The following is a 26345-nucleotide window of genomic DNA, read 5'->3' as shown; positions in this document are numbered from 1 at the left end:
GTTTGAGTAGCCCCTGGTAAGAGCCTGGTTTTAATGAACCGAAAGATCAAGACAAGGTGGACTAATAGATACAAACTTTATTGTAAGAAATTTAAAAGTCTCAAGCACGTAAAACACGCGTGCCCTCCGGCTACTCACACTTGGAGACCCCGTTTCAGCTCTCAAGGCCATGCGACTGAACAAGGAGCCCCCTCCCCTGGGGGGAGAGATTCCCCCCTGTTCCCATTCACTGAAAAACTGGGCTGGGAAGGAGAAGGAAGAGGCGGCCGCGGGCAGGGAGGGACACTCCTAGCAGCAAAAGCACCGAGTTCAAACTCAGCCACTACTAACTAGCCTTTCTATTCCTTAGGCCTTTGGAAACGGGGGGGGGGGGGAGTTGAGTTGGGCAGGGAGTAGTTGTTTCTCTACGCTTGCAAAGAGGAAACATCTGCTCAAGCAAAAAGTTTTGAGCCCCGGAACACACACACACACACACACACACACAGCCCCGTTCCCCCCCACCCGAACAGCAACAAAACATGGCACAACTGACAAAGTAATCAGAGGAACTGGCTGCCACCGCGCCTGTGAGCTGCAGAGTGCCGGTCACGCAACTCCTGCGGAAATCGCGTCACGAAACCGAGTCTTGGTGCCGGAAGGCAGGGAAAGGCGGCCCCGGACATTTCCTCCTCATTCTCTGTCGGGTTTGGCCTGGAGGGGAGAAAACGCCAGAGGCTCTGCTCAGGAAGGGGGGGCGGGGAGAGGGGCCAGACCCCAATGTGAGCAGCTGTGAATGGGGCACTTTGGAAAATGAAAGTATTTCTGTCTCCTGCCCTGCCGGACAAGGGAGCTCCCAGACCCTGAAGAGGGCGGAGGAGGATTTTTCAAAGAGAAGACGCTGCGTTAGTTCACCTCCTCATGATTGAGAGCAGAAGAGCTCAAGGAGGCCGATGGAGAAAGGCACCTACAAGTACACCATGGAGTAAAACCACGGACAGCAAGAAACCTCGGCCTCAAAAGCATGAAGGGGGTGGCGGTCGAGATCTACAGCGCATCCTCTAAAGGCAGATTTTTCTAAACAGCCCATGAAACGCAGGGGACATTTCACGAAGGGATCTTTGACCAACTGGAGGTGGATCCAGATTCTGCAAAGCTCCTGTGGCGGAATTGGGTTTTCTGCCACCTTCCTTGCCCAAGAGGCCACTGGACAAAGGCAGACCTTACCTTGGCGGCGTTATTGAAATGGGGCGGAGATGCAGGACTCGGTCCCCCTTCCTGTCTTATGCTGGGGGAGAGAAACAGAGGGAGGGTTTAAATCTTTCAAGGTTGTTTTAAAGCTCCCCCTTCAACAGCCGCCTGTTCCAGGTACACAAAGAGTAGAGAGTCCCTCCCACCCACCTTAACAAGGAGCAGCCCAGATTCGAATCCATACCGGAAGCCCTACCTTGGGCGAGTCGGGAGGGCCAGAGGGAAGCTTGGAATGTAGGTGCTGGGAGCAAAGTCCGAGGGGGGTTGTCGGGCAGGCAGAGGGGCGGCCACAGGGTCACCTGGGCTTTGGCCTGGGCTCCTTCCTTCGCCATCTCCCAGGTTCTTAGGCTTCCTGGCCTTGGAAAGAGCAACCGACTCCTCCCTCCGGTTGTTGGGAGCGGCCAGCTGGATGCGCCTGGCTGCTGCCTGGGAGTAGCTCCTTGGAGCAGGCTGGAAAGGCGGCTTCTGCTGAAGCTGTTCCAGGTACTGAGGAGGGAGCTCACCTGGCGCAGAAGGGGGAGAGGGAAGACATTGCGGGGACCATGAGGGAAAGGGAGGCGCAGGGAACACGCCGGGCCTGGACTCCACCAGGAGGGCCGGAAGACCCCAATTATCATTCCCCCCCCCCCAGCCCTCTTCTCCACAGCCCAGTTCTGATGAGGGAGGGAGGCAGCCCTTTGCCCTCTTCCTTGGTGGGTGCCCAGAGGAGCTGCGCCTGCTCTGCAGGGCCTGCAGTTTGGCCTCCGCCAAGAGTTGGCCGGCGTACCTTGGTGCCGGATGCGTCTTCTGGGGAGATCCGGAGACTCGGTTCTCAGAGAGCTTTCCGGGACCGGAGACCCTGACGGCGCAGGTGTTCTTCCGCTCGAGGGGGCGGTGGCTGGGCGCAAATCACACTGGTCCTGGGTTGAGAGAAAGGGCTGCGGTCACTGCCCCTCCCTTGCCAGCCCTCCCATCGCTCAGCCCAGGGGCTTCGTGGCTCTCCGTACCTGGTGGTGGAAGAGGATCTCCTCCTCCAGCTGGACCCCACAGAACTCGCAAGGGAGCAGGAGGCTGTCCTGCATGCCGTGCTGGGGGGGAAGGGTCTCTCCGCTGCCCACAGAACGGCTGCCGGGCAGCTCTCCCCACAGGCTGCTCAGGCATTCTGTCGGTGGCACCAGGTTGCTCCTCTTGCTGAAGGAGGCCAAGGCACTTGCGGGGTTGCAGCCCGTCTGTCATCAGCAGAAAAAGAAGCAAAGCGTTCTGGTCAAATTGCCCCGGACGGCAGCGGGAAAATTAAGGAGGCAACGAGGAAGGGGAGGGGGGATATCTTCCCAGCCCCTCTTCCTGTCCTCTGCCTTGGTCAGCTTCCCCTCCTCCTCTCCCTCAGGCCCACCTGGTGAAGGATTAGGTCTCCCTCGGGGTACAGCTCCTCGCAGAATTCGCAAGGCAGCAGGGTCTCCGCTGAAGGATAAGAGAGAGACAGTCACACAACTCCAAACTGGGTTACAACCATCCAGCTGCCGCCGCCTCCTCCAAAATGCTCCTCACTCACTTTGCCCACCTGCTCCCTCACACAGACTCCTCCTCCGCCAAGGACGAGGAAGCCCCCCAAGAGCCGTTTACTCTGCTCTTCAGTGAGCCAAAAAAAGGAAACCAAGCCCAGAGGAGCTTAGGAGTAGGGCAGTGTCCTGGGGCTTCTCTCTATAGCATGCCCACTCCTCTCCCTGCAATCCCTGGGTAAAGCAACCAGGAATACCGGCGTACTTTTGGGCCTGTTCAGATTGTTGGCTGCTACCAGCAAATCTTGAGAGGGGTCTCTGGAGTTCTTTGCTTTGCCACAGTGGTCAGCTGGCCCGGCCTGGGGGGGACAGATGTTCTTCCAGAGTTCTCTCTGGAGCTCTGCCACGCTGGGTCGGCCGAAGCTGTTTTCCTGCTGCAAGCTGAGCGCCAGGAGGTAATCCAAGTTGTAGTCCGACTCTCCGTCCCTGGGCAGCGGGGGGGCGGCCTTCTCCGGACAGCCTTCAGGGAACAAACCCCGAAGAGCGTGAGAAGCGAAGCTGCCCCCCTTCATCCCAGGCAACACAACACAACCTCAAAGATGCAGAGAGCTGCTTTCAAAGCCTCCGAAGACAGAAGCTGCCCACCACCTCAATTCAGGAGGCGAAGGTCCTGCCTGCAAGCCACCTTTCCTTTTGGGACTTCAATCTAATTTTAATAAATTGGAACTTTGAGGAATCTCTTGCCTCCGACTCTTATTTTATTTTGGACGCTACTTGGAACCCTGGCAGCGTATTTCAAAGAGAGCCCAGGGATGCGAGTGGCATCAGGGAGCAAGAGGGCAGCAAGGGGGATTGTTCTGCCCTGGGGGCCGTTTTCTTCCGGGCCTTTACCTCGATTGCGATCTGGCTGGGATGGGCCTCGGTTCCTCCAGCCAGGTTCCCTGGGCAGCTGATCCCCCGAGACCCAACTGTGCAGCTGGCTCTCCAGGAACCTGTTGCCCCTCAGTGGAGACTCTCCGGCAGAATCCGGCCGCAGGACGTTCCTGATGGTCTGGACGTTGCGCCAAGGGGCCTCGGGGTTGAAAGGCGGCTTCGCCTGGCCGGCCGGCTCCCCCACCCCAGCCTTCTTCCCGCAGTCAATGGGATGCGTCTTCAGTTCGCGCAGCATGATGTTGCGGTTGCACCGGCCGCATCGCTCAGTCCGGGCCCCACAGTAATCTTCGTGATCCTGGAGCTTGCAGAAAGCCAGCTCAATGTCACAGTGCTGACACGCAACAGGCCGCAAGGGACACTCGAAAGCCTGCGAGAGAGGAAGGCAGAAGTGGCCCGTCACCCCCAAAAGTAGGTTGGGAACGTAATCTTCTATGCACCTGTTCCAGGAGGTACATCCCATCATCCTACAGCAAATCTTCTGTCCCCCAAAATCAGGCAATAATTAGCTTACTCACTACATGATCCTGTAAGAGCCCGCTGTCCATTCTCATGCTGCATTTACAGACAATCTAGGTCCGAAAGAAATGCGGATCAGAGTCAAGGTGGCAGAATGGCGTCTGTCTCGTCTAGAGGAGAGACGAAGGCGTAGGGGAGGAGGGGGAGGCTGGATCACCTGTGCGTGCTCTTGCTCCTGGTGGGCCCTCATCTCTGCTTTGGGGAAGGACTCCTTGCAGAGGGGACAGACCCCGATGTTCCGACTGCAGTGAATCTCATGGATGGTGAAGTTTGCCAGAGGAATATCTTTTCGGCTGTTAAAAGAGGCCCAGGACACGTTGCAATGCCAAACTCTCCTTTTTTTTTAAAGGGTATTGGGACAATCAGAAACTCTTACAAAATCTAGTCACCCTTTTTTTAAACCCAACTCCCTTCTGCTATCCCAAAGAGCACAGGGCTTGAGTGGCTCAGTGTGTGTGTGTGTGTGTGTGTGTGTCCGCACACAGACTGGCAGAGAGAACAAAAACCCTCACCAATTGTTGCACAGTTGAGTTTCACTTTCCTGTCCTGCCACTGCAGCCATTTCTCTGCTGTTCCAGGAACCTATTAGGAAAAGAAAAGAGACGGTTTTCCCCCTTGGCGTCTCCCTCTCGCAGGCTCACTCCTGCTGCTGCTCCTCGGAGTTTCTCCCCTTCCCTGCCTCCCAGAGCCCCCCTCGCCTTCTGATTGCGGGGCAGGGGCTGGGGGGGGCGAGGAAGGCAGCCAGTTTACACCCCCTGGCAGGCCTGGAGCGCTGCCTGTCAATCTGCGCTCCCGCCGGGGCCAGAGCCGCTTTCCTGCCACCTCTGCACGGCCGCTGCCCGTTGCCTGGCGGTTCTCGAATCCAGCCAGGCCTTCTGGCCCTGCACGGGGCTTGTGCTGAGGCCCCGCTGCCCAGGGAGCCCATCGCCCACCCGCTCCTCCCTCCCGGGCCTCGGCAGGTCCATTTCTCCGCCTCGGAAGACGGAGGCCGCTTCCCCGGTCTCCCCTCCGCTCAAGGCCTCTGGGGGCTCTTCCTTGGCCTCCTTTCCTAAGGAACCGCCAGGAAGCCCCGTTGATGGGAATTAACGGCCTCGGGGACCCCCCCCCAAGCGCAGCCCCCCCCTCCAGGGAAAACCCTCGGGGCCATTTCCTCTGGGGGGGGCTGGGGGGGCCTTCCCCGCAGGGCTGTTGTGAGGAGGGGAGGCCTTCCTTGGGCGCCCCCACCCCGCGAAGGGCCTCCCTCCCGCCGCTCACCCGCCGGCCTCGCCTCGCTCTCCTCCGCCACCCGGCGCCGTCTCGGCCCTCCCGTGCCCCGCCCCCCCCGCCCGGCGATTGGCCGCCGTTGAGGCCACCCGGCTCCGACTGGATGGATTGGCTGCCCGCCCGCCTCCTTCCCCGCCCCCTTCCCTCGGGTCATCGGCCTCCGCGCACGACGTCACGCGCGCAGGCCACGCCCCCCGCCCCAGCCCCAGCCAGTCCAAGGGGCCGCCAGGGACCCCCTCGCTGACCGACCCCGCCCGGAACACGGTTCCTCACTCTGCAGCTGCATGCAGGGCGGCAAGAAAGGTCGCAAAATGAGGTAAAGCCCAGCAAGAGAGATTGGTCTCGATGGTGGTCGCAAGGCGAGGACCGCCTGTATTTGTCCCCACCCCACCCCATCCCCGGCGATTGAGAGCGGGCTGGACTCCAACTCCCCGAATCCCCAGCCAGCCAGCCAACCCCTGCCCTAGTCGGATGCAGCTCCCATCATCCCCTGTTGCTTCTTCCTTCCCAGGGGCTTTGGGGTCCCTCCCCAGCTGAGCCACAGAGCCCCTTCTCTGCCTTACCGCAGCCCACCGACACCCCCCCCGACGCCCAGCCCCCGCCTCTCCCTCCCGCAAACGGGCTGCAAAGGCCTCGAATGCCCCGGGAAGGAGGGTCTCCTCTCCGCCCTTCAAGCCGTCCTCCAGAAGGGGAAAATCTACATAGCAGCAGCTGCTGAGCCCACCGGAATCCGGAGTCCAGACCGTCCGTTCATAAATCCATGAAGCATCCATTGCCCCATTCCCTATGGGGGCAAGGGGCAGGAGGCCAAGGGTAAGAATGTGTGGCCGAGAAAACGGGTCAGTCCTAGCCCTTGGCTTCCTGGAAGGGGCAGATGTGGGCAGCATCAGGCTGCTAAAATAGCTCCCGGATGAGACACCCCCCTTGCAGAGAAGAGCTCAGAGGTGGGGGCCTCTCTGGCCCAGGGGGCAACCTGGCTTTGCTGTGCTTATTGTGAGCGAGGGCTGTTGCACCTGGCACAGGTATGGCTAAGGCTACTCTTCCCTTCCATTATCCCTCCCTCTTACTAAAAGAGCCTCTCCCCATCACACTCAATCCGGCCATTTCAGGACAGCAAAGCAAACAAAATGCCCCCACAACTCATGGGCTGAAAATACGCCTCATTTGTGCTTTGAATCACGGGGGATTTCAGGAGGTGCCCAAAATAAGCAACACTCATCTCTGTATCTCTAAGACTATATATTATAAGCATGCAGAATTCGTCTTCTGACATCAACTTATTAGCAGTTCTGACACTTCAACTATCTCTGTGACAGGCTGACAGCACAGAAAGGAATGAAACTGCCCTCCCTCTCCAGGGTGAGGAAGACACAACAGACAACGCAAAGCAGAAATGCAACTATTCAGAAAAAAAGGATCAGTTAGCTAACAATCATTGATGAAAACAAATAGCTTTTTCTGTCTTTTGAACTTTACAATTTATGTAAAGATTCTTGAGGCATGAAATGACAGAGTGGCTGCTTCATAAATCTTTAGGAAAAGAAAGCCCCAGCAGAGGAGAAATTAGAAAAGCAACTTTTCTGTCTTTTGAACCAGTGAAATCAGGGGAAAGCGCGAACGCAGTCCCCCACTACCACAAATTATGCAGTCGAGTTTCCCGCATTTGGGGAAATCGCAGGGGTCAGCACACCCGGAGTGCAATGGATGAGCCTCACCCTGGGAAAACCACCTTCGTGATCATGGTGTCTCCCCTGCCAGGTAAGTATGAGTTGGAGCTGCACGGCTGCCTCCCTGCCCCTCCTCGCCTCTGCCCTCAAATCCATGGCGACTTTGCCCAAAGATTTCCAGCTGGCTTCTGAAGCCTCAGCTGAGATCCTGCCTGCCCAGTTTGCTTGCACAGAGTGTTGGGGTGCTTTGCCAGCTCGGATTTGCACCCCGTTTTTGATCCCACAATGCCTTCGTGTGCAATCATTTACATGTCTAGCTGGGTCCTTTTGCAATTGTCACGCCTCTGGCGTGTAAGTAGACTTTCTATTGGAGCCACAGGAGGGGAGGGAGGGACCACCGAAATCCCTTCATGTGCTGGGTTGAGCTGAGATTGAGCCGAGCTCCCCCCCTCTTTATTATTGAACAAGAGTTTACTTCAACAAATGTCACTTTTCATGTGTTTTATTATTCATCTTTGCATCCACACAATATTCTGCACAATAATTTTCTTCTTTGCCTTTCCTCTTTAAGAAGAAACTGCTACTATTGGAGATTTCCATTGTTGGATTGTTCTCTTTGCTTGATTTTCTATTCTTTTTTTTTAAGCTTCACACTGAATGTAACAAAAAGTGATGAATATGTATCTACACCTTTTTATTCTGCTTATTTTCTCCTATTTTCCTATCTGCTGGCCATTTATGCAATACAAAGATTCTTGAGCCGTGAAATTAAAGAGAGGGGCTCCTTTGGAAATCTTTGGGAAAAAGACACCAATTGAAAGCCAGGCAGATATTGTTGATAAGAAATGAAGAAACACTATCACCCTCTTAATCTCTCCCATGCAGCTCAGTGCCAGAGAAGGATATTGCTATCACGAAAGCCCCAGCAGAGGAGAAATTATAAAAGCAACTTTTCTGTCTTTTGAACCAGTGAAATCAGGGGAAAGCGCGAACGCAGTCCCCCACTACCACAAATTATGCAGTCGAGTTTCCCGCATTTGGGGAAATCGCAGGGGTCAGCACACCCGGAGTGCAATGGATGAGCCTCACCCTGGGAAAACCACCTTCGTGATCATGGTGTCTCCCCTGCCAGGTAAGTATGAGTTGGAGCTGCACGGCTGCCTCCCTGCCCCTCCTCGCCTCTGCCCTCAAATCCATGGCGACTTTGCCCAAAGATTTCCAGCTGGCTTCTGAAGCCTCAGCCGAGATCCTGCCTGCCCAGTTTGCTTGCACAGAGTGTTGGGGTGCTTTGCCAGCTCGGATTTGCACCCCGTTTTTGATCCCACAATGCCTTCGTGTGCAATCATTTGCATGTCTATCTGGGTCCTTTTGCAATCGTCACACCTCTGGCGTGTAAGTAGACTTTCTATTGGAGCCACAGGAGGGGAGGGAGGGACCACCGAAATCCCTTCACGTGCTGGGATTCTGCAGAGAATGTTCTGTACTTCCTCTTCCCTCTGGAACAGAATTGGCTCTACAAATCACAAATTAAGCACATGTCACTGTTCAGGTTTTTTCCTTCTACTCGCTGCTCAATGAATCTTTGAATCAACACAATATTGTTCAACACAATTGTTTGCTTATTTGGCTTCTTCTTGAAGAAAGAGAGAACTGTTGCTATTGACACCTTCCCATTGTCAGATGGCTAGTTTTTCGATTATTTTAAACTAAAGACTGAAGTGACAAAATGTATTTGATGAGAATTTATGCACAACTTCTTATTCTTACTTTTTTTCTTCAAATCTCCAATTCACCTAGCTGCTGACAATTTATGTAAAGATTCTTGAGGCATGAAATGACAGAGTGTCTGCTTCATAAATCTTTAGGAAAACCAGGCAGACACTGAAGATGAAACTATCGCCCTCTTAATCTCTGCGTCACTTTCCCATGCAGCTCAGTGCCAGAGAAGGATATTGCTATCACGAAAGCCCCAGCAAAGGAGAAATTATAAAAGCAACTTTTCTGTCTTTTGAACCAGTAAAACCCCACGGTGACTATAGCTCAGCAGCTTCCAGTCCTCCAGAACAGACATAATCATAGTGTAATCATAGAGCAGACTTGCTGTTTGGGATCCAAGAAGGAAATTCCTCTTCTGCTCCCATCCTCTCACTCCTCCCAGGTTTGCTACCAGAATGCTATGTTGCAGCTAATCTGCATATATACCTCCCCACTTTAGCCTGGCTTTGTCTGCTGTCTGAGTTGCCATCCTTTGTATCCTTTACTTTTTAACCTTCTGAATGCATTTTTTAAAGGTTTGGGTAGAAAAGATGACCTTCCTGCACATTTAAAGGCTGTTTTATATTTTGATGAAAATTTTCCTGCTGTATCAGAAGCTCCAGTCTATATGATGCCACCTTACTCGGAATTATACTACTTGGAATTAACCTTTGGAGACCAGACAAGATCTCAGCCCTGTTGGGCACTTTAAACTGCACCGACTTTAATTCCCAGAGTTTAAGGCTGAGAAACATGTAAATTATTAAATTCACATGGCCCATTTTATCTGGGCTGCCAGATCATCTTACCTGTCTTGTCGCACAGGAGAAATCTTAGCTTGGACCTTACCGAGATGCAACTGGAACAGATTCTGAAAAAGGAAAAAGCAAACTCAAATTAGTGTTACCTTCCGGCTCCTAACCAAGTAGCATGCTTAATTCAGTATTTCTGTAATTGTTTTCCCAAACAACATAGTTCTTTAATTTGAAAGAAAACTAAAGCAAAAAAAAATGCTGATATATGTAATTTGTATATATAATATGTAAGAAATAAAAAGAAACTGCCTGTGCAAATGTCAAGAGAGCCAAAGGAAGTCATTTTGCTTGGCAGATTTATCCTAATAAAGGATTTTTCTCTCACTGTCGTGACCTGGGACCCAGCTGTGAACATGAAAGGCTCACATACCCCCAAAAGCTGGAACAGTTTTCAACATACAACATGAAACACTAGAGTAGCAAGTGCATCCACCCTGCAGAAATCGGAATGACCATGCCACATCTCTGAATCTTATTCTGAACTCAGTTGTCCAAAGTTATCACTTTGGAAGTATTGATCAGGGCGGGCCCATTTCTCATCAGACTGTTTTAATATTCTGTCCATTGAGCCCACCATTGGCATAACCTGACAATTTGGGATAATCCATTGTAGATCCAAAATAAGAGTCGGTGGCTATTGAAAATTTAGGAGTTGGTTTTCATAAATATTGCTATTGTTTGGATATAAATAACAGTCAGAGTTGAGGGGATGACCCCTCACAGATCTTCAATTAAGAACCTTTGGGTTTAAGATTTGGAAGGAGAACCGGAGCTGAGGAGATGCATCCTCAAAGATCAAAACGTAGGAATCAATAACTTTCATAAATAATAGTAATTATTGTCAAAGCTGAACGGATAATACTTCACATTTCCAAATTAGTTAGTTAGTGGCTTTGGTTAATACTGCTATTGTTTGAATATAAATAATAATAAAAGTTAAAGCTAAGGGGACAACCCCAAATTAGCAGTTGGTGGCTTTTGTAAATATTGCTATTAGTTGAATATTAATAATAATATTCCATAGTTGAAGGGATCACTCCTCACAGACCCAAATTTAAGAGTTGGTGACCTTCATTGATCCCTGTTAGTTGAACAGTTATAATATTATAATACTCAAAGAGTTGAGGGGACAAACCCACCTACCCCACAGCCACATTGGGGAATTGATGGCTTTCATAAATATTATTCGTACTTTAATAAGTTGAATGCCTCACAATCAAATTTAAGAGTCAGTGGGCTTTATTGATGACTGTTAGTTATAGTAATCAGAGTTGAGGGGACAGCCCACACACACACACACCCCATCCAAATTTGGGAATTGATGGTTTTCATAGATATATGACTTTAATAAATAATATTAATCGTGTTACGGAAATCAAAGCTGAGGGGACACACACACCCCAAATAGATCCACCCCTCCCCGGAGACTGGGGGCTTCAAGGACCCACAGCTGAGGGGATTCCTCCTCTCCCCCCCTCCCCAAAGACTCCAACGGAGGCACCGGCGCCTCCAAGGCCGCGGCGGCCCTGACGCAAAGCCTGAGGGGGCGACTACGCGAGGCTGGCGGGCCAGGGGCCCACCTCGCGGGGCCGTTGTGCCGGGCCACTCGCCTCGCCTGGCGCGCCGCCTCCCGCCCGCCCTCGGCCCGCCCCGCCAGGCGTCCGTGGGGGAGAGGGAGAGCAGAGGCAGGCGAGCGAGCGGGCAGGCAGGCAGGCAGGCCCGGCGGCGGCGGCGGCGGCTGCGCGCTGCGGTTCTGCGCTCTCATCATGGCGGCGGCGGCGGCGGGTGCGGGTGCGCGGGGCCATGTGCAGGACCCGAACGACCGGCGCCTGCGGCCCATCTACGGTAGGCCCTGCGCGCGCTTCCCGCCTTTTCCCTCACGCGCCTCGCCGGGCCTGCTCGGAGGGAGGGGAAGGCCGGGCCCCGTGGACGCCTCCGAGGGGTCTCCGCGGGCCGCGCCTGGAGCCGGGACCTTTCCCGGGACGCCCCCATCCTCCCCGGTGGTTCTGGGCGGGGGAAGCAGGCCTCTCTCGGGGTGGGGGTGGGGGCTTTTCCTGAGGGGGAGGGGGTTAAGGCGCGCTCTGAGGGGGCATCGGGGTGCCATCTAGAGGGTCTCCCCTGCGACCCTCGCGGGACGGGACCCCCTTTTAGGCTTTGTTTTGCACGAGGAGCGATGGAGGTGCCTTTAAAGGGCTTTGGGGAGTCATCCTCCTCCCTTCAGTGGCCTTGAATGGGGGGTGAGCAAAACCCTTAATTTGGAGGGGAAGGAGAGAGGACCCCCCCTCCCCCAAACCCTCAATGTCTTTATTGGGAAAGATTTTGGGTGGAGGGGAGAATCTGGGAAGCTTGGTGAAGTTTTACCTGGGGCAATCGTGGAGAAACTGCCCCCCCCCCCCAAAAAAAGAAGGGAAGAGGGTTGAAGGTCCAGCAGCACAATTCTATAAATATAATTATATATAGTTATAATATCTATCTATCTATCTATAATCCAAGCCTTTGGGGAGCAGACCCCCCCCCCTTTTTTTTTTTGTGATGGACCTCATCTCCTCATGAAACAGGGTGTGCAAAGGCTCTTTCTGAGCCCAGGCTACCAAAAGTGCTGATTTTAGTCCTATTAATATGCAGCATGCTTAAAGTATTTTTTGCTTTTCCACAGTTCTGTAGCCGGTCTCCAAAGAATGAGGTTTATTGTACCTTTTCAGCCACCTATGATTTAGAAAGAAGGAGTCTGATACTACCGTAAAATGTTTGGCTTCTCCTTTTTTTATAGGCATGTCTATTATATGTGTGCATGCACACACACACACACACACACACATCCTCCCCACATTTTTCAGGGGTTGCTGACCAAGTACAGAGTTGTTGGAGTTGGAGTGGGGAGGGAAAAGGCACCCCCCAGAAATCACCTGGAGGGCTGATGTAGGAGTCCTACAGAAATGGGAATAGGGACCTTGGGAACTTATTAAATTTGCAGAAACAGGAATTGGTCTGAAGTTTAGCTTCTTGCAGGACTTCCTCTTCGATTGTGAGAACCTGCATGGATCACCACCCTGGGGGTTAGATAGCTTTAAAATGTAACTTTAAAACTTAGATGGTGCCGAAGAAGTAAAAACAAGGTGAACAATATTTTTAAACAATGTGTTTCTTTTGGTCCACAAGAAACAGAAGAGTGAAAACAATTCAGGCTCTCTAGAAGACAGGTAGTTTGGTGCCTGGTTCTCCTAGGTGCCTTTTCCAAGGAACTGATTTTAAAGACTGACCTATAAATACAAGATTTCTGATATATCTCTGGGATAGTTTGGTGAGATGCTTGAGCTGTTCTTTCACCATGCCTCCTGAGGGCCTCTTTCTTACACGTGTGATCTTCCAACCCAGTCCCAAGTATTAATTATAATTTTGCTTTAGGTTATGTATATCCCTCACGCTGTTTGACTTGATTGCTTCATATTTCACTTCTGTTGTGCGAGCCTCTGTCGCTGCTTCTCCCAATAAGCCAAAAGCTCATGAGGAATGGTTTATTTCATTCAGAGGCAGCAGTCGGGTTAATTTGTCTCTCCCCTGGCTTGAAGTACAATTACTTTCATTGCTTAAGAAAATGGCTTTGTACAGTATTGCATAATGCCACTTTTCTATCTTTGTAGTGACTAAAAATGGACAGGGTGATTTACAGTTTTGCATCGATTGATGAATGAGATAAAAGGTAGTATTGGCAGGAGAGGCTCAAAAAAGAGAAAGCCTAAAATCAGTGTTGCCTAACTTGTCAGTTACAAAAAAGCTAGTTGGGAAGGGTAAGAAGCATTGCTTTGGGGCAGATCTGGGATTTTTTTCTGATGATGCAAACTTTCAAGGTACATATTTACAGGCCCAGCTATCCTGGCTGTTTCTGCATTTCTCCCGAAAGTCATCAACTGTACTTTGAGAGTTTTGTCTCTACTTGGTTCTTTTCACAAGAATTAGGTCAGAACTGCTTAATGCAGGGGTGTCCAAACTTGGGAACTTTAAGACTTGTGGACTTCAACTCCCAGAATTCCCTAGCCAGCATGGCTGGCTGGGGAATTCTGGGAGTTGAAGTCCACAAGTCTTAAAGTTCCCAAGTTTGGACACCCCTGGCTTAATGTTACATTTGACAAGTTGCCTGTGCCTCTTAAAAATAATCTTTGAGCAGTCATTCTCTAATGGGAAAGTAGGTTTCTCAGCCATTTTTTAAAATGCTTAACGTCATATGTACATATCAGATATGTTTCTAAATTGGAGATATGAACATGACAGTGTTGGACAAATTCTGTATTGAAAGACAGTGCTGAAAGAGATTGGAAGCAATTTAGTAGTATTTTGAATAATATTTCAAAACAATCTGTTTGTTGGTATTAATTGGTACGTGTCATGAAAACACATTTTTGTTTTTTTGATATAACTACATTTACATTTACAATTAATGTAATGTCCAGGCAAGTTCTGATTTCATCTCATTTAATACCTTCTTTAATGAGAGCTAAGAGTTCTTCCCTTGGCGTTAGTTTGCTTTTTGTTTTAATTTATGGTTGTATAGAAGTTAAACTTTGTTAACTTTCTCAAATCCAGTCTGGGAATCATACTTAATAATCAAGGACTTGAATTCACAGTTGTGAAGTAATTTGTTGTGGCTGACTCACATCTTTTTAATTCTCTGCTCCTTTCATATGGTGACAAAATATCCACAAAGTTTCCTTATTAAGAATCTCTTTTTGCATCTATCATAGATGGAATTCATATTGTTTATGCTTCATGCTGGGTCATGAAAAAAGCCTGTTTGTTCCTCTTACCAGCAAGATTGGTCAGGCCGTAGGAGCTTCTCCCATGGGTTTGTTCAGTATGATAGATTGATGAGAAGTTATCAATAAAGGAGAAAATAAGCTGTTCTCAGAAGGAAGCCCTACTGATGTATTAGAGGGAACCCATTGCAGTTACTTTGCCCATTACAACAGGGATGGGAATTGTAGTCCAGCTAACCTGGAAACCCTGCCATGTGGGAGGGGAGAGCTGATTCTAAACTTTATAGCCTGTGGTAATTCTCTCTCCCTTCTTTTCTTTAGATTATCTTGATAACGGCAATAATAAAATGGCAATCCAGCAAGCAGACAAACTGCTAAAAAAACACAGAGATCTTCACTGTGCTAAGGTGAGCTCACAGTGAGTTTATTTTGTTAAGCTGTCTTTGTCTTAAGTCTTGAATAAGCAAGGGCCAGAGTCTGCTTTCTGTCTGTCGCCCCCCTAGAAAGGGTTGGGCTGGATGGGGCAACCAGAGCTGCAGGCTTTAGAGCTAAGCTTTGAAGTCATCCTTTGTGGGGCAGTTTTTCCCCCTCTGCAACGTTGCCTTTGTTGCTCCTGTTTTTTCCCCTACCTGGTGAGATGACCTTTGCCAGGTTGATCAAAGCTCTGGTTTGTCGAAGTAATTCTTTTCCAACGTATTTGTCCCCCTCAGCATGGCTTAGCATCCTAAGGTAAATCGGAGTTGGTATTCAACTTCTGAGATTTAACGTTTCAGCCACCAGGCCATTTCTTTGTTGATTATTCTCGAAATGGGATTTTTCATGACCTCTTAAAATATTCTTTGATCTGGATGCAGGTTTTGAAAGCAATTGGCCTGCAAAGAACTGGGAGACAAGACGAAGCATTTACTTTGGCGCAAGAAGTAGCAGCCCTTGAACCCACAGATGACAATTCCTTGCAGGCCTTGACCATCCTGTATCGAGAAATGCATCGGCGTACGTTTCCCAGCTATCCTGAGCCCTGTGGGGCTTTTATTTTCATTTTGAAGCAGTCGGTCTGTGTCTTCCAATCCACATGCATCTCACCCGCCCTTCTCCAATATATTGAAGAAAGGATCATCTCAAAAATCACCACAGATCTTGTTTTGCCAAGATTTTAGTAAAAACTCTTAATTCAAAGAAATATTTGAAAAGAAATATTTAAATACTTGCAAGCAGAAACAATTTCTGAATTAAGTTGTTGTTGTTGTTGTTTTGCTCGCTTGTGACAGGATTTCCTAGTATTAAACCATAATGCCAAACGTCTAGGCCAGGGAACCATTTTACGGCTCCAAAATATTCTGGGGATATTAAAGTGTGATTAAACATGAGCCCTCAAACTGCCAACTGAGAGTAGGTATTGCAGTCCTCCGGGGGTGGTTGGGGGTCACGGATGCCAAGCCCTGGTGCCACCCCAAAGAAGAGAATGTCTCAAGGTGCCGAATCTTTCAGCCCTGTTCCAATAAGGAAAGGGCTCTAAGTCTTCACCTACCTACTTTTAATGCTTAGAATATCTGCTTTCAGCCGAGCTGGTCACGAAACTCTACGAGGCAGCCGTGAAGAAAGTTCCCAGCAGTGAGGAATACCATTCCCATCTCTTCATGGCTTATGCGAGAGTCGGAGAATATAAGAAGATGCAGCAGGTACTTGCCAGCATCGTAGGCATGTTTCTTTCTCAGGGAAGGAACAGGCTTCCCTCCTCCAAGGCGACCCAGGCTTCTTCATACATCACCCATGAAATGCCAAATTTCACCTCTTTTAGCCGGAGGGAATTGCTGAGCAGACTTTCTTCTTTGGAAGGGAATTTATTTGACATCAGGGAGTGTCAGGTTACAGCAGAGTTTTGATTGCTGTTTCCTGTTCCCTCTTAAAGCAAATACCTAAAGTGGCAGTTAGGGCCAGGCCGGAGAAGACAGAAGAGGGGGGGGGGGGCAGCTCCTGCCCATCTAGGTTGCAATCCCGCAGTCCAGAATATAACAGGAGGGAGCCTCCATCATTCGTTCCCTTCCTGTCAGCAAACACTTTGAAATTAGAGGTCATTCTAGCCAGCGGGTCATTTTCGGTGGCCGTCTCTGTCATCTTGATTCGTGTTTTCTTCTTTTCCAGGCTGGAATGGCCCTTTACAAGATTGTCCCTAAAAACCCATACTATTTTTGGTCCGTGATGAGTTTAATAATGCAGGTAGGTACCACCTTTCAGAGGAGAGTAAATTGTCTTTGGAAATGGTTCACTTTCCAATATGGGGAAATGCTAGGCAGATGTTAGACATAGATTATACGCGTTGCAAGCACAGGCTGTAATACAGCGGCCCAGCCTTCCTTAACTTGGTGTCTTCCAGATCTACAGAGAGCATGTGGTTAGGGTCGTAGGTTAAGGGAGGGAGGGTACATGAAATCTTGTTTTCATAGTGCAATTCGATCAACAAATTAGATGAGAACATGCTGTGAAATGATAACGTTTCTCTCCTGGGAAATGCCAGGGTCTTCAGCAGACTCCTAAATTCTCATTTGAGTCATACGTAAGCAGAGATGGTGAGTGCTACCTGCAGCCCATTCTGAGGGGAAGAAAAGGGGAAAAGCAACTTCATTACGCTTTCCTCTCTCTCCCTCCCTCCCTCCCTCCCATTGAACATCTGAATTCTGGAATTGGTGTTTGAGATTCATATGTTAGTTGAGGATTTACAAGGAAACTTGGAATCCTCTGAGAAAGGGGTGAAATCTGATAATTGACTGTCACTTGAAGCAACCAGGACAGCTGAAAGGCCACATGCACTGCCATACACAGTGTGTCTCATTTCTTCTTACAAAGTTGCTGCTCCGTTGTATTTGTGGGACGTCAGCCTCAGTGGATCTATCTGGTGCCTGTCCCTGCTCTTCTGGAATAATGAGCATAAAACTGCGGCCAGTTGCCTGATCATTCTTCTCATTGGTTGGGGTGTTTCACCCAAATTAATATTTTGGATTGGGCCTGTGGTAAATTGGAAAGAAGGGTGTGATTCGCCTTGCTTGCTTTGGCTCCACTAGAGGAAACTTAGGAACCAGCGGTGTTATGTTAGCCAGACGGCGGGCTGGTTCTCTATATGGCAGTTCTATGTGTTTTTTTCTTGCAGTCAATATCTGCGCAGGATGAAAAGCTCTCAAAAACCATGTTTTTACCCCTAGCTGAAAGGATGGTAGAAAAAATGGTGAAAGAAGATAAAATCGAAGCTGAAGCAGAAGTAAGACTTTTTTTTTCCAATTCTATTTAAGCTCAACATCAGTTGCCATAAAATGATTTCGGTTTATGATACAATTTATTAGTCCAAGAAATATCTCTCCGCTTCTTAAAGATAAATTAGTGGAGTTAATGGTGGCAAGTTATTCTCTCTGTCCTCTTGACTTATCTTTTCCTCTTGCTGTCCTCTTCACCAGGTGGAACTTTACTACATGATTCTAGAACGCTTGGAAAAATACCAAGAAGCTCTGGATGTTGTGAGAGGAAAATTGGGAGGTAAAATTTTCCAGTGCCTTTGTTAAAGAGATGTAATCTGACACACAGAGGGTTGCCTGCAGTTCAATGTTGCCTCAATTTGCAAAATGATGTGCTTTTATCATGGCCTCGTCTACAAACGTGTCTTCTCTCCGTGCCAGATATTTTGCATCTCTGGTTATAATACAAGATGGTTTTGAAATTAAACCCTGGCTCCCTACAGTCCAATTTTTGCTGGATAAAAGGGGATTTTGTTTCTGAAATCGATACGTTCCTTAATGTGAATTTTCATTTTGGTGTGTGTGTGTGTGTGTTACATTTAGACAAGTTAACCAGCGCGCTCCAGAGCAGAGAAAACAAGTGCATGGAGATGTACAGGAAGCTGGGCAAATGGCCAGAGTGCAACGCGCTCTCGAGAAAACTTCTGCTTAAAAAGTAAGAAGGAAATGTACCTTGGGCAGCCCTTTTGCATCCTTTGGGCTGCCGTGATGTTTCCCAGGCTAGTAAAAACATTAGATGGCCCCCAAGAGGAATCTTTCCCTTTTGTTCTTCACTTGGGACATTTTTCCCCCTTTTCAATTTCACGTGGAGGCGTCCGTTTTATTATCTAGAACTTCTCAGCTTAACCTTTCTTGTTCTTTCAACCGCCACCCAATCCAGGACCTTGTTCACAACCAACCCTTTCCCTAACTTACCTTCGCCATTTCAAAGGCTCCCTCATCTGCACGCATCCTTAATCCACACATTTTATGTTTGTGACGTTCAGACGAGCCATAATGCTGCGTTCTCCGCGGCCAATTGAAGGTGGGGAGACACTTTTGTCTTCCTTTCAGGGAAGGGTTTTGATGTCCTTCCCTGGTAGGCCCACCCTGAATGCTCCCAAAAGAGACAGCAAGAGAGGAGGCGTCCTCCACTGCCCTTCAGCTTTTTTCTTTCCTTGGCTTCTTTCTGTTTTAGCCCAGATGACTGGCAGTTCTACATGATCTACTTCGATTCCCTCTTTCAACTGATCGGCATGGCTTGGACGCCCCCAGCTGAAGGAGAGCAGTGAGTACTCTCCTCTTTGAGAGGCTGGGAATCTTCAATAAAAAGGGAAAGGAGGAAACAAATTCATGGCAGGAGATTGGGGGAGAGTGAGAAATGGAACGGAGGTGCTGAATCTCACGGCCCTCCTTGTGCTCAGCTCTCTGGAAGGAGACGTGCATCACAGCACAGAGCAGGCTGTCGCGTTCATAGAACAGAGGCTAATCCACGAGTCCAACAGCGCCCGCCCGCTTCGGGGACCATACCTGGCCCAGCTGGAGCTGATCAGCCGCTTGCGGCACAGAGGCTGCCCTGAAGAACAGAAATTGGGTAAGGGTGGCTGCAGGGATGCCGGAATGAGCCTCTTGGGGGTGGGGCGCAAGGGGGAGACGGGGTCAGGGGATTGCAGCAGCTGATGTAAACTCTGACAAGAATTGCAGGCATCCACCGGTCACTGGGGAGACTCTTTGTCTTCTATTATAAACCTTGGCAGTTTTCCTGGAGGTGGATAAACATGTAAAGGCTGAGTTGCAGGGATACAAGATGTGCTACCACATTCCCTGTGCAGCTCCTCAGTGCTCAGAAGGAGAACAAAACCCGAATGAATCATGGCTTGCTTTTGTAGCTTGACTGTTTTTTTTAAGGAGAGGAATAATTGACCCAGGGGGAGGGAGTTCCTGTATCTTTAATGCCACATGGTGAAGGTGCTTGCGTTGCCCTTCCTCGACGCCCATTTTTGTTTTTTCAGATGGTTGGTTGGTTTTGCAAGGGAAGGGTTCATTCAATAGGTAAATCCTAAATCCGCCTTCTTCAAACTTGGCAACTTTCAGATGGGCGGACCTCAAGTCCCAGAATCCCCCAACCAGTTTGGTGAATAACTGGACTCTCCTGAGCGGTTTTCTGGGCCTTTACTGGCTATTTACCGTATCAAGAGACCCCATGAATATTAGGACACTTTTACAATCCAAAATCCGACTCTGCCACTTTTCAGTTGCTGATTCTTTCTTTCTTAGGCAACCCGGAAGAACTCCTGTTCCAGTATTTCAAGATGTTTGGGGACAAACCTTGCTGCTTTACAGATCTCAAGGTGTTCGTCGACCTCCTTCCGTCAACGCAATACACAAAGGTAGCCTCGCTGGCAACTCCCGCCTCCTGCAGCCTGGACTCCTGACGGGCTGTGTTTGACAGATTCCTCTCCTTTTGTTGGCAGTTCATCAACCAGTTATTGGGGGTTATCCCGCTTTCTGTCCCGCCGGAAGGCAGGCTTGCGCTCCCAGCTAATATCAAAGCTTTACAACAACACCTGTGTGTGATGCAGTTGACGCGGTTGCTTGGACTCTTCCACACCATGGACGACACGGCTCAAAAACTGGCAGCAGTCCAGGACTTGATGCTGCGTTATCGGCACGGATTGGATTTTGGTGAGGAGACTGTCGGGCCTCTTGGCCATTGGTGGAGTTTGTCCTCGCCACCTGCCTTCGCCGGTCGGGTTTAAACCTTCGTCTGAGGAGGCCTAGAGCATCACTGACCCCCTTGCGAGTTCTTTAGCCCTGCTGGTTAAATCTGGTCACTGTTAACGTTTTGGCTTTGGAGAATTAGAAATTTAGCATTTTAAGTAAACGTGCAAGAAATGTTGAATAGCATTTCATCAAACTAACTCGTTTGAAAGCGTTTGAAATGTTCTGTTTTCTGGCTTTATTCCCCCCCCCCCGCCCCCCCAGGAAAATCCTGTTTGAAAACAGAGCTACAGTTTTCAGATTACTACTGCTTGCTTGCTGTTCATTTGCTGCTTGACCTCTGGCTGGAAGCAGGTATGTCATTACAACACCTGTCTGTGATCAGAAATGACTTTGGAAGGGGAGGCCACAGCTTGCTTAGTTTATTAACCGCCATAAAAGTCAGTGGGTCAAGAGGTTCCTACAGTGATGCGTGGCATGGAAGAGTTTGAAAAATGTTCTGTTCACGTAAGACTAGATGGAAGCTGTTACCTGCTAAAGCAGCAGAAGGATTGAAGTTTGGGAACATCCTAAAGGTGTTCTTTACATACTGAATCTTGGCATTTCTTCCCCCAGTTTGAATGCAATGCGGCTTTGAAGGAGAACGAGGCAAATTTGTCTCACAGACGAGTTCACTTCACGTCCTTTCAGAGCCCCTTCCTTGCCTTCACAAGGCCTTCGCTTGGGGCTTCACAACTGTTTTTGCCCTCTTTCCCCCCCTCCCCCTCCAGGTGAGGAATCGGCCGTCTGGCAGTGCTTGACTCTGCTGGAGGAAGGCTTGACCGCCAGCCCTTCCAACGCCCAGTTCAAATTGCTGCTCATCCGAATCTACTGCATGCTGGGGGCCTTTGAGCCGGTGGTGGAGCTCTACTCGAGCCTCGATGCCAAGCACATACAACACGATACCATTGGGTGGGTAACTGGCCTCTCCCGGGGGTTGGGGGAGGGTGGGGGCCTTTGTGGGGCTGCTGTCTTGGGCAGGGAAGGGGGCTGTCTGCCTGGTGTCTCCTCCATTTGCCAGAGTTTGGGAAAAGATTCTGTGGGGGTCTTGGGGCGAGGAGAGGGGCCGTTGTGCCCATTTGCGGGAAGGACTTCATAAAGTTTCTTTATAGCAACCTCCAATTTTACCTCCTTGCTTGAGTGTTTCTAGCTATAAATAAAGACATCTTGGCAACTGGACCAAAGTTTATTAAACTGAGACGATTCGTTACGCATTTAAGTAAATTCAGTCAAAATGAAAATTTTGGTTAGGCATAAAAGAGAGTCAGAGAGTCGTTGAAATGTACTAGCTCTTGGCATATTGATTGCAGGGCATTCCCCCCCCCCAAAAAAAAAAACCCAACAACAACAGTGGCCTGGGTTTCCCTTGGGGTAATAATGGGAAGTACCCCAAAGCTATGCTCACTCAGCTGGGAAAGCTGAGCCAGTTTTTCCATGGTTTGTGAGTATCGTCCGTTGACTTGTGTTGGCTTGTGCATTCTCCCATTGCAGATACCTGCTGACCCGCTTTGCCACGGCTTTTGGCCACTATGCTGCTGCGTCTCAGTCCTGCAACTTTGCACTCAGGTTTTTCCACTCCAACCAGAAAGATGTAAGTGTGGGGACAGGAGAGGAAGCCTCCGTTCCTCCTCTTCAGAGACCATGTGCAAAGTCCTCTGAAGCAGAGCAGCTCCTCCCACCGTTCCTCTCCCTTTGCCTGGCCTCACGTAGATACTCAGAGCCTGGTAGGAGAAGTGGGAGGGAGGGAGGGAGGGAAGGGGGAATGGAATTGTGGTTGGGTCGATATTGGCATGAGTTAAGAAATAATTTCTAAACCTTCAAGCACTTGGCCATGCTTCCTCAGCTGCTCTCCTGTCAGCCCCGCCAGGTTGATTCAGTCCAGCAACGTTCGTGCTTCCTTGTTTCCTCCTCCTCCCACTCCCCACAATTGCTTGTGAAAGCAGCTTCCAAGGCTGAACCTAAAACAAAACTCATGAAAGTTTGTGCAAGTCTCAAGAGTGAAGGCTGCACAAGTGTTGCCTCCCCCCCAAGGATTGGGACGAGCCTTTTGAACACCCCCCCCCCCGGGCTGGTCAGACATGATACAGAAATCACCCCCCTTTGGACTGTCCTCAAGCCTTGAGGCCCTCCTGCGTTGTCTTTGCAGACCTCAGAATACATCATTCAGGCCTATAAGTACGGTGCTTTTGAGAAGATCCCAGAATTCATCGCTTTCCGGAACAGGCTGAACGCCTCCCTTCATTTTGCACAAGTCCGCACAGAACGGATGTTGCTGGATCTCTTCCTGGAAGCCAATATGTGAGTCCAGAGAGCGTCTGAAACGCTGCCAGGGCTTTTCCTGGGAAGGCGGCGAAACCGGGTCGGGTGTGAGTAGCAGCGATAGACGCTGTGTAAAAACGGAAGGAGGATTCCTAGCAGCGCTTTTAATACCTTGAGTCAAGCCCAAGCAGGGTTCCCCTTTTCTACCTAGGGAACTGACAGCACCCTGAAAATGGTCCTCTTACCTGTTCTGCATGCCTAACTGGGCGTGTTTGGCGTATTTGCAGAGAGAGTAAAGCTTTTGATGAAAACAGAATCCGCCACCTGGCGCCTTTTCCCTTGCAGTCGGGAGACTTTCAATGGCCACGTTGAAAAAAAAAACCCCAAACCCTGAACAAAGCTGAGCAAACTCTTTTAAGTGCCTAACCCAGCATTTCTGTTCGGTTCCTCATGAACCAGATCAACGAGTTTGGAAGAAAGCATTAAATCCATGGGCCTAAGTCTGGAAGAGGACGACATTCCCTGGAAAGACCTGCGGGATAATAGAGACCTCACCGTCCTATTTAATTGGGACCCGAAAGAGAAGTAAGTAGAAAAGTTCACCTTGGACGGTAGAAGTTTTATATGATCTGAAGGGAAACGGGAATATATCCAGGAGCAGGAGGTCGGTCTTACACTGGGCATCTATCTAGCCACCTGGAATAAATAGATCACCCTGGATTATAATAGATCCAGTTAAGTATCCAGAGCCTCATTCAGAAGGCAGTTGCTTACTTCAGATTTCACCCAGGAACCTATTAGGGTGTTTCCAGAACAGTCCAGACAAAACCTATGCTCTGGATCATTTGCATAATGACCCAAAAGAAATGACAAACACAAGTAGGCAAATGGTATACATTACATCCAATCGGATTTGATTTTAATTTTCCTCCCCCAGATTTTAACAGACAAAGGATCTGTTAAAATAAGGTTTTACTGTAGTTTGTGGATGGAAGGGATGACCCCTCCCTTCACAAACGTTGCTGTGTTAGACTTCCAAGTTTCTGGAGATATAAGCTTTGCCTGTCGGTTTCTGGATCTAAGTTCTCCCTCTTTCTGTTTCTCTCTCAGGAATATTTCAGAAGAGCACAGAAAATACTCCTTGGAGGAAGAGACCACCTGGTTGCGGATTCGGTCCCTGACATTACGGTTAATAAGCGGGCTGCCAGCTCTTGGCCACAGCAGCCAGCCAAAGAACTCAGAAAAAAGCACTGAGAACGGCGTTTCCTCCAAGATCGACACCGTCCGGAGTCTCCTGCGGCAGCTGGACGATACAGTGAGATCGGGGAAGTGGTTTCTACAGAAAAATATTCAGGTATAGGTCAGGGAAAGAATGCTGATTCTTTTTTTAAATAGACCGATTGCAATAACACGAATTGGGTTAGATCACAAATAACATTGTCTTTTGTGTGTGTGTGTGTAAAGTACATGATACACCGTGTTTTTCCTTCTGCAGTATCCGGTCCTCGGCCCCCCTCCTTCACGGATGGCCAGCTTCTTTGACAGTGGGAGCTGCCAGTCCCAAATCAGCTTGTTTTATCTAGTTAGTGAAATTTATGAATTAGATTCCAATGGCTTAGGTAAGCCCTCCAACTTCCTTCCATTTGGGGCTGAAGGGAGAGAGTGGGAAATAAGGATTAATCCCATAGTATCCAACCTTGGCAACTTTAACCTTGCTGGCTGGGGAATTCTGGGAGTTGAAGTCCACAACTTTTATAACGGAGTTGTGCCATAGTTGCATTCTCCTTTTGCTTCCCCCTCCTTCTTTATCTGTGTATTTAACGATGAGCCTCTTCTGATTGGATAAACGATTGGATCCCTTATTTATTTGCAGAAGATTCCACGGCAATTCAGGAGCGAATAGGAAATTGTTTGAAATCATTACTGGAACAACTAACAGGTATGCCAGTTTTGCCAATAAGTCCCCAAGAGTTCTGACTTGCTTCAGACCTGACACACCTGCTTCCTTACTTGTGGGCTTGCTTTGGGTGCAAAGAGAAGGGATGGGTGTCTGTGTGGCTTTGCAAAAGACTTAAATATTCACAAGCCCTTTTTCTCCCCTCTTTCTCTCCCTCCTTCTTTTCTTAAGATCAGGTCAATAAATGCAAAGGTGATTTGTTGGAAATCCGGGAGGGCACCTTCAAAACCCATCCATATATTTTAGAAAACCTGGTCTTCTTTGTGGAGGTGAGTGTGGGCGTTCGGAACCACCCAGCCTGCCTTGACTGCAAAAGGCAGCAACACCCCTAAAGCGCCTCCCCCCCCTTCTCCTCCCCGCAGACCATCTCTATCGTCTTGTGGGTCTGCAGTTACTCGGACGCTGTCCTCCGGCCCTGGAAGTCAAGCCTGCAGAAGAAGAAGAAGAAGAAAAAAGAGAGCAGTGTGGCCATGGTAGGCTAGACTCTGATGCCCTTTCTTCTTCCTCTTCCTCCCCCTCCTCCCAAAGCCGCAGCTTAACTTCTGATTCCTGACTATTGAGAGCAACTTCTTTATGCGGTTCATTAAACAATGGAGGACAGACCAAGGATGGCCTTTTACACTTTCCCCTCTCGCCCATCTCTGTAGCCTCCAGTTTTCACCAGCTTCCAAGATTATGTCTCTGGACTCCAGACGCTCACTTCCAATGTGATAGATCACCTCAAAGGGCTTGAAATTAATTTAACTGCACTTAAACTTGAAGAGCTGTACATAGACAATAATTCACTCTTGCAGGTAAGAAATAGTACGCAGCTTTTAAATGAGTGCTCTCCGCTCCCTTATAGTCAGAATTTATCTTGTTCATTTCTCAACCCTGCCTTTTTGCTCAAAATGTTTCTTGTACGTGGAAAAACTCGCAGCTGGCATGCCAGTCTGAAGTTCCTAGAAGATGATTAGCTCAAATACTCAAATGTATGGTCCAACTCCGTACACCCTTAAGCTATTTTCTTCATTTGCCAGCATCTCTTCTTAGAAACTCAAAGGCGCTGTAATGTAAATTTATCATTACTTGGAATTAGTCAAGAGTCCGTCCGATTGGATTCTGATTGTCTTGTGTGCCTGCCTTTTTCTTTTACCCAGGAAGAAAAGAAGTTTACAAAGACTGCGCTAGGGAAAGTCCAGAGTAGTTACCAGCATGCGGTTCAAGAAATTGGAGAGCTGCTGAAAAAGAGACTTGATACAATAAAAAATCTAAAGGTTTGATGACATGCCTCCTTGGGCGGAAAGCCAGAGGGAAGCATTGGCGTCCAATGAGCAACATCTAACATCCCTTCTGTGTTAAAATCTGGAACTTCCTCATAAATGCATGAAGGACTTTGATCACAAACTTTTTTTATGTATTAAAAAAGATATATTCAAGCTGATTAAATTATTGTACATTAAAAGAATGGAAACAGGGACCCTCCATGGCCAGGGTTAGACCACTTTTTATACATGTTCATAAGCAGATTGCAAGAGATCCTAGACCCCCGGCCTCACTTGTTGCGCCCCCCCCCTTGCCTGGGAGAGGGGGAGTTCCTCAGAAACTCTTTAGAAGCAGCAATAGGAATCCAGTGTAAAGCATATTTCAAAGGAATTTGTATCCCCCCCCCCCCCCCACAAGCAAGGCAACCTTTTCGTTTGCGTGCACGTTTTTGCCGTA

At 49.1% G+C, this 26345-nt stretch overlaps 2 protein-coding genes across 5 annotated transcripts; one reads left to right on the top strand and one right to left on the bottom strand.

The window, feature by feature from the left end:
* Nucleotides 1-62: 62 nt before the first annotated feature.
* TRAFD1 (TRAF-type zinc finger domain containing 1) lies at nt 63-11422 on the bottom strand (the record flags this gene model as incomplete). Of its 2 annotated transcripts, XM_081966501.1 has the most annotated exons (13): nt 63-690; nt 1204-1264; nt 1424-1730; nt 1994-2126; nt 2214-2435; nt 2600-2667; nt 2971-3225; nt 3597-4005; nt 4154-4207; nt 4312-4447; nt 4667-4736; nt 9649-9710; nt 11235-11422. In XM_081966501.1, the coding sequence occupies 13 exons, from the start codon at nt 11420-11422 to the stop codon at nt 670-672; spliced, it is 1986 nt and encodes a 661-aa protein (XP_081822627.1). In that variant the 3' UTR covers nt 63-669. The 2 variants fall into 2 exon arrangements, with proteins under 2 accessions (XP_081822627.1, XP_081822628.1); XM_081966502.1 differs by lacking the exons at nt 9649-9710; nt 11235-11422 and adding an exon at nt 5409-5492.
* NAA25 (N-alpha-acetyltransferase 25, NatB auxiliary subunit) lies at nt 11365-26091 on the top strand. Of its 3 annotated transcripts, XM_081966498.1 has the most exons (24): nt 11365-11499; nt 14727-14812; nt 15260-15398; nt 15966-16084; nt 16548-16622; nt 17551-17658; nt 17852-17930; nt 18233-18344; nt 18867-18956; nt 19093-19262; nt 19946-20058; nt 20143-20353; nt 20654-20743; nt 21160-21340; nt 21920-22019; nt 22575-22726; nt 23147-23272; nt 23798-24041; nt 24183-24306; nt 24561-24626; nt 24816-24913; nt 25007-25117; nt 25292-25438; nt 25784-26091. In XM_081966498.1, the coding sequence occupies exons 1-24, from the start codon at nt 11421-11423 to the stop codon at nt 25904-25906; spliced, it is 2943 nt and encodes a 980-aa protein (XP_081822624.1). In that variant the 5' UTR covers nt 11365-11420; the 3' UTR covers nt 25907-26091. The 3 variants fall into 3 exon arrangements, with proteins under 3 accessions (XP_081822624.1, XP_081822625.1, XP_081822626.1); XM_081966499.1 differs by lacking the exons at nt 25007-25117; nt 25292-25438; nt 25784-26091 and having other exon boundaries at nt 24183-24269; XM_081966500.1 differs by lacking the exons at nt 11365-11499; nt 14727-14812; nt 15260-15398 and having other exon boundaries at nt 16044-16084; nt 17603-17658.
* The last annotated feature ends 254 nt before the right edge of the window (nt 26092-26345 follow it).

This window comes from Natrix helvetica (assembly GCF_964273705.1).
Source record: "Natrix helvetica genome assembly, chromosome: 14".
In the NCBI taxonomy this organism is placed as follows: Eukaryota; Metazoa; Chordata; class Lepidosauria; order Squamata; family Natricidae; genus Natrix; species Natrix helvetica.
This window is presented reverse-complemented; position numbering and strand designations above follow the sequence as displayed.